Consider the following 5,290-nt stretch of genomic DNA (forward strand, 5'->3'; position numbering starts at 1 on the left):
AATATTAAAGATTTATCCACCACAAAGCAATATGGGAACATCACGCATCGTTAAGAAGGAAAGACAAACATTGTGAGATAAGTACCGCAGTATTGATCTGTTAATGGAGGGTGAGCTGTAACGTTTGATTTGTAATCAGAAATCGTCTCGTTGTCTTGACAATTTTCTGTTCAAATATACTTTATTCAGCCCGAATTATGTATCCAGCAATGTTCCTTAGCAACATACAATAATAAGCAGACTACTCTAAATTCCGAAAATCGCCCCTGTTCAACCATGTATATAACAGAAGAATGAGTTTAGTGTCGGATCGTTTAACTTTAAAATGAAATGCAAATGATTCGTAACAACCACTTGTTTATTTATTTAACAAAACAGTAAATGTTTATAGTAATATCATGAGAGGTGCCTAATACTGTTTATGTTCAAATAATAATTACAAAAAAATTATAAATAAAAATATTTGTAAAATATTTACATATAGAAATAATGTCTTTATAAAAAGAAAACAACGTAACACATATGTACATAAATAGTGATTCAAATTTTAAATTGAATTTAAATTTAAAATTTAATATGGTCCAGATTGTGCGGGTGGTCCGTAGTTTTGTGCAGGTGGTCCATAGCTTGCAGCTGGCGCACCTGTAATCATAATATAATTTGGCTTGATTTAATTTTTTTCTTTAATTAAAATTATGGTAAAATGTTAAATCCTTTGACATTATTAAACTGTAAGTACTTGGAAATTCCATTTACCATTTTCTATTTTTCCATTTTTGAAAGGGAAACAAACTTTTAACATTAAAACTTTAAAGGCTTTTCTCATTAATCGTATAATGTTCTTGGTATTTACTTTACTATCTACAAAACAGGTCACTTTTTTGTTATTCATTTTGTAAAGAAAATAAATTTTATTTTTAAAGTTTAGAAAATAAGAAAGTTTTTTTAATTCATAGAATTGACAATAATTTACAATTGAACGTGTAAAATATGTCTTCTTTAACACCTTCGAAACTTGTACAAAAAAGATTAATATTTCGTTAACCTTTGAATGTCAAGTAACATCAAAAATAAACATTTACAAAAAAAAAGTAATAATAAATCAAAAGAATAACAAAATTTCGATTTCACTTGTACCACTTTGCACCTCCTTCGAAAAAAAAATCTTCTTCTTTTTAATGTGGATATTATGTGCTGTATCACGATAATACAGACGAATCGAAGAAAAAAAAGCACACGAAATAAATGAAGAGAAAAAAAAACTGTGATCATCGTGCACATATTTCATTTTTTTCTTATTTATCTTTTCAATTTTAACCATCTTCAACCTATTCTTAATTTTGTCTTGTGGCTATTGTCATCACAGTTAAACGAGAGATCACAGAAATGAATTATATGGTATGTGACTTAAATCGTGTATGGTACATACGTCATTACAGCTTTTTTTTTTCTTCGTACACTTTGAGATGCTTTCTTTGTACGTGAGAAGAGACACGATAATTCATGTAAGTAAATATTTGATTTATTTAAATTTTAGGTTTCATTGGAAATGAAAACATTTCTTTGACCTTCAGGCAAATATTTGCGGTAAGTATGTGGTTGATGGAGTCATTAAGTTTTAATTTGCATACTTTAGTGTCTGAGGTATTGAATGTTTGAAGAAAGAAATTTTTTTCGCAAAAGTGTGATCGATAAAAAGTGACATTATTTTGTCTGTGTGTGTGTTCGTCTGTACCGCTAATAATGTCTGCTTATTTATGCTTAACAGTCTTTGAATTTAACGATTTAAAATTATCAAACTTTATTAAACTTCTACATTTTTGCGATTGGGAAATTGATTGTCTCATAATTTTGCAATGAACTTTTTTTTTGCATTTGAAAACGAAATTGAAAACAATTATTTTCCATAAAAATACCATCTAATTACCCGTCATCTGCAAATGATATATCCATAGAAAATGTTGATGTATATATTTATCGCAAAGCCTATATACACCTGATCTATAATGCCGATAGAGTTAGGTGTAATCAAACCATTTTATGCAGAAAACTCGAATTTATCAATTATACAGTCGAATAAAATAATTGAATTGCGGCATTTAATTGAATATCTTTTTTCAAATTAAATCTCTGACTGTGCGGTTGTTACACAACTCAATCAAAGTTGGATGACACATAGTCATGGCAATTTACCGGTTATATTCTGTTCCGTATTGCGACAAATCAGAAAAATTATTGATGATAATTTATTTATCTATCAGCCGCCCATCATGACTTTATGTAATTTACTTTTACCAAGTCACTGTATCCTGGTAGTTTATAAGTATTAAACAAAAAACTTAATTTCAGCCCATTAAAGAACATCAATTGAACAAAGGTGATAGAAACGCGAAGCATAATTTTGAATGTACACAAATATTGTCATCCAGTTGCTTAACGTCCCATCCAAATTATGTAACATTAAATTCAATGACATTTAAGAAACTTCCAATTAGCATATTAGTACATCAAGTCAATTCTTCAATCCTCGCGCTCTTAAGTTAAGATTCATTGTCATAACACTCACTCCCCCATTAATAGTTAAATTGAGGTAAAGTTTTATGAACTTTTCAAAATTATATTATGCCTACACACACGAGAGACGAGACCGTAAAGTAATAAAAAACAATCATTGATTGAGTCTTCACACGACACCGAGCGTAATTAAATGTTGCTTTTAATGCTTGACTTATGACTCGGACCGACCATACTTTATACATGCGAACACAATATTATTTAAGCCAATACGCCTATGTTCACCTATTACCTCTACGGGATCATCGTAATCATCATTTAATTTTTAAAAAAAATTTCAATTTTATATCTTTAAATCAATTTTTCTCACAGCACTTAAATGGACTTGCAAGCAACAGTGGTGCAATTTATTGTTGAATGAAAAATAAAAAAAAATTGCAAAAAAAATTGAGAAAAGTGAAAGTTATTCGGAAATGATTTTTTTTTAATTTTTAATTTTTATTTATTTTTAACGATGTCAATAGGTCTTAGCGTTTTGAATTCGATATTTAAGTGTTTAGCTTACACAAAAAAATCTCTGTCGAAGGATGATTATATTGTGTTATGGAGATGAAAACGAAATGGCTTGCAGTAATAACAACAACAGAAAAGATATTAATTGTTGCTTGATGTAATGATAATCACAAACGATATAACTGAAAACGTTTTGATTTAGATTCGTAATTTAGCTGTTGGATTAAAGTAAGGCGTTCCTATCAAACCGATCAATCGTCTGAAAATGTAATCAATTTTAAACCGAACCATTGATCCATTTCAAATTTAGATAATTATATGAGCACGATTCATAGTTTGAACTAACTTAATGGATAGGTCAATCAAAGCGATAAATTATGGACGGGAATAAATTTGAATTTCCTGAAGTACAAATTGATTTTAACGTCGGCGATTGACAGACTGAAAAATTTCATTATTTTATTCGAAATCAAAATTTGATGAGGATATTTGTTGTCAGAAAGGTAAATCGAGTTTTGTAAGTATTCACAGTGAATCAGTCTGATGAAAATTAGTTTTCAAGGCATGCAAAAGATATAAAACACAAAACTTACCGCTAATGCTTGTTGCACTTCCGCTGCTAATCTGTCCACCTCCAATACCCACAGCTGATCCACTTCCCGATGTCGATGCGGAAATTGCAGATCCACCGGTAGCTCCACTGTGAGCTGTTTTGTACTTGATGAAGTAAACTTCTGGTTTCGATGGTTGAGTTGGTGCAATAGTTGGGATAGCAATATCTCCAATTTCATCGGGTTTCTTTACTAGCACATAAACAATTGTCTTTTCTTGGTTCTGTTGGGCTAAAGCAATTTGAGCGGCGGATGGAGTTGGAGGTGATGGAGCCTTGATGAAAATAATTTTGTAATGTTTCTGTGCAACTCCGGCCTGAATTTGCTGTTGTGGCCGAACAACTTCTGGCTCCGGTGGAGGAACATGCACATAGATGTGCTTTTGAATTAGTGTTTGTTGTGCTAAATTTACGATTTAAATATTGGAAATGAATCTATTGTCAGATATTACTGTCCGAATTGACTTACGGGCAGAAGCGAATCCACCTGATGATACTCCACTGCTGAAGCCACCAGATGAGACTCCACTAGCAAAGCCTCCTGACGATACTCCACTAGAAAAACCTCCTGACGATCCTCCACTGCTAAATCCACCACCGAAACTTCCACTGTTACTGCTTGCACCATTATAATTAGCACCACTATAACTCGCGCCGTTATAATTTGCTCCACTACTGAAACCACCCGACGCAGCTCCATTATAACCACCTCCTGCACCAAGTCCTATTACTGATCCGGTGTTGAAGCTGCTTGTTCCAACACTACTGGTACCAAAACCGCTTCCACCACCCTGCTGACCACGGTTGGGTGCATTATAATTATAGCCGGCCTCTGGACGAGCACTAACTACGACCACAAAAGCAAGAATCTACATAAATCAAACAGTAACAAATTTTAAACCACTTTTTTAATGCCGATCCTCGCAACACCAACGAATATAAAATTACCATAAACGCTCTCATTGTTAACGTCAAACGATAAAACAGAAAGTAATAAAAAAAATGTCACAAGTTCTGTTGACACCCCGTAATTGTTCAAATATTTATATCGACCCACTTCGAATTAATGCGATACACAGTTCTGCCTGCTCTGTGGCGTCTGCCTCTAATATATAGCGAATGACCCCACTATTAAAATTCAACAGTATTGTAAAATAAATTTAAGAAGACGAACGAAAAAAAAGTAATTGAGAAGATGCAAATCGTCATTGTACCATCACCACACCACCTTCTCTGTGTTATATGATATTCATTGAGTCTTATCGCTTCTTTGTAATGTGCTAAGGTGTTTCTGGTGCACATTTTATTCTTACGTTTGCAAGAGAGTACATATAATACCCGTACAAATGAGTTTATGTCTTTTTGTTTGATCGGACCTGTCTGTCGTGTAATAATACCTTTGTTACTTGAATGAAGATAAATAAATTACCATCATTGGACTTTCTCGTCAGACTCATCAATATTATTATTCAATATCGAAGGGTGTGCGAAACCGCGTTCGTCCGATTGACTTAAATTTTTTAATTATACACACTTACGGTTCAAAATTATTCCATCATATCATGACGTTATCAGTGTAAGTTACCAAACTTTGTGAGACCACCAAAAATCGGAATGTTACCGCATTTTCACAAAAGATGGCGCGTTGAAAAG

The 5,290-nt window shown here is 32.6% G+C and overlaps 1 protein-coding gene across 1 annotated transcript; it reads right to left on the reverse strand.

Moving 5' to 3' along the window:
• Positions 1-340: 340 nt before the first annotated feature.
• Positions 341-4,741, reverse strand: LOC119081027 (keratin, type II cytoskeletal 2 epidermal-like). The gene is made up of 4 exons (XM_037189719.1): positions 4,586-4,741; positions 4,107-4,506; positions 3,621-4,040; positions 341-642 (listed from the first exon to the last, which is right to left on the reverse strand). The coding sequence occupies exons 1-4, from the start codon at positions 4,598-4,600 to the stop codon at positions 572-574; spliced, it is 906 nt and encodes a 301-aa protein (XP_037045614.1). The 5' UTR covers positions 4,601-4,741; the 3' UTR covers positions 341-571.
• Between the last annotated feature and the right edge of the window lie 549 nt (positions 4,742-5,290).

The sequence above is a fragment of the Bradysia coprophila genome, unplaced genomic scaffold (genome assembly GCF_014529535.1).
Source record: "Bradysia coprophila strain Holo2 unplaced genomic scaffold, BU_Bcop_v1 contig_350, whole genome shotgun sequence".
Taxonomy (NCBI): Eukaryota; Metazoa; Arthropoda; class Insecta; order Diptera; family Sciaridae; genus Bradysia; species Bradysia coprophila.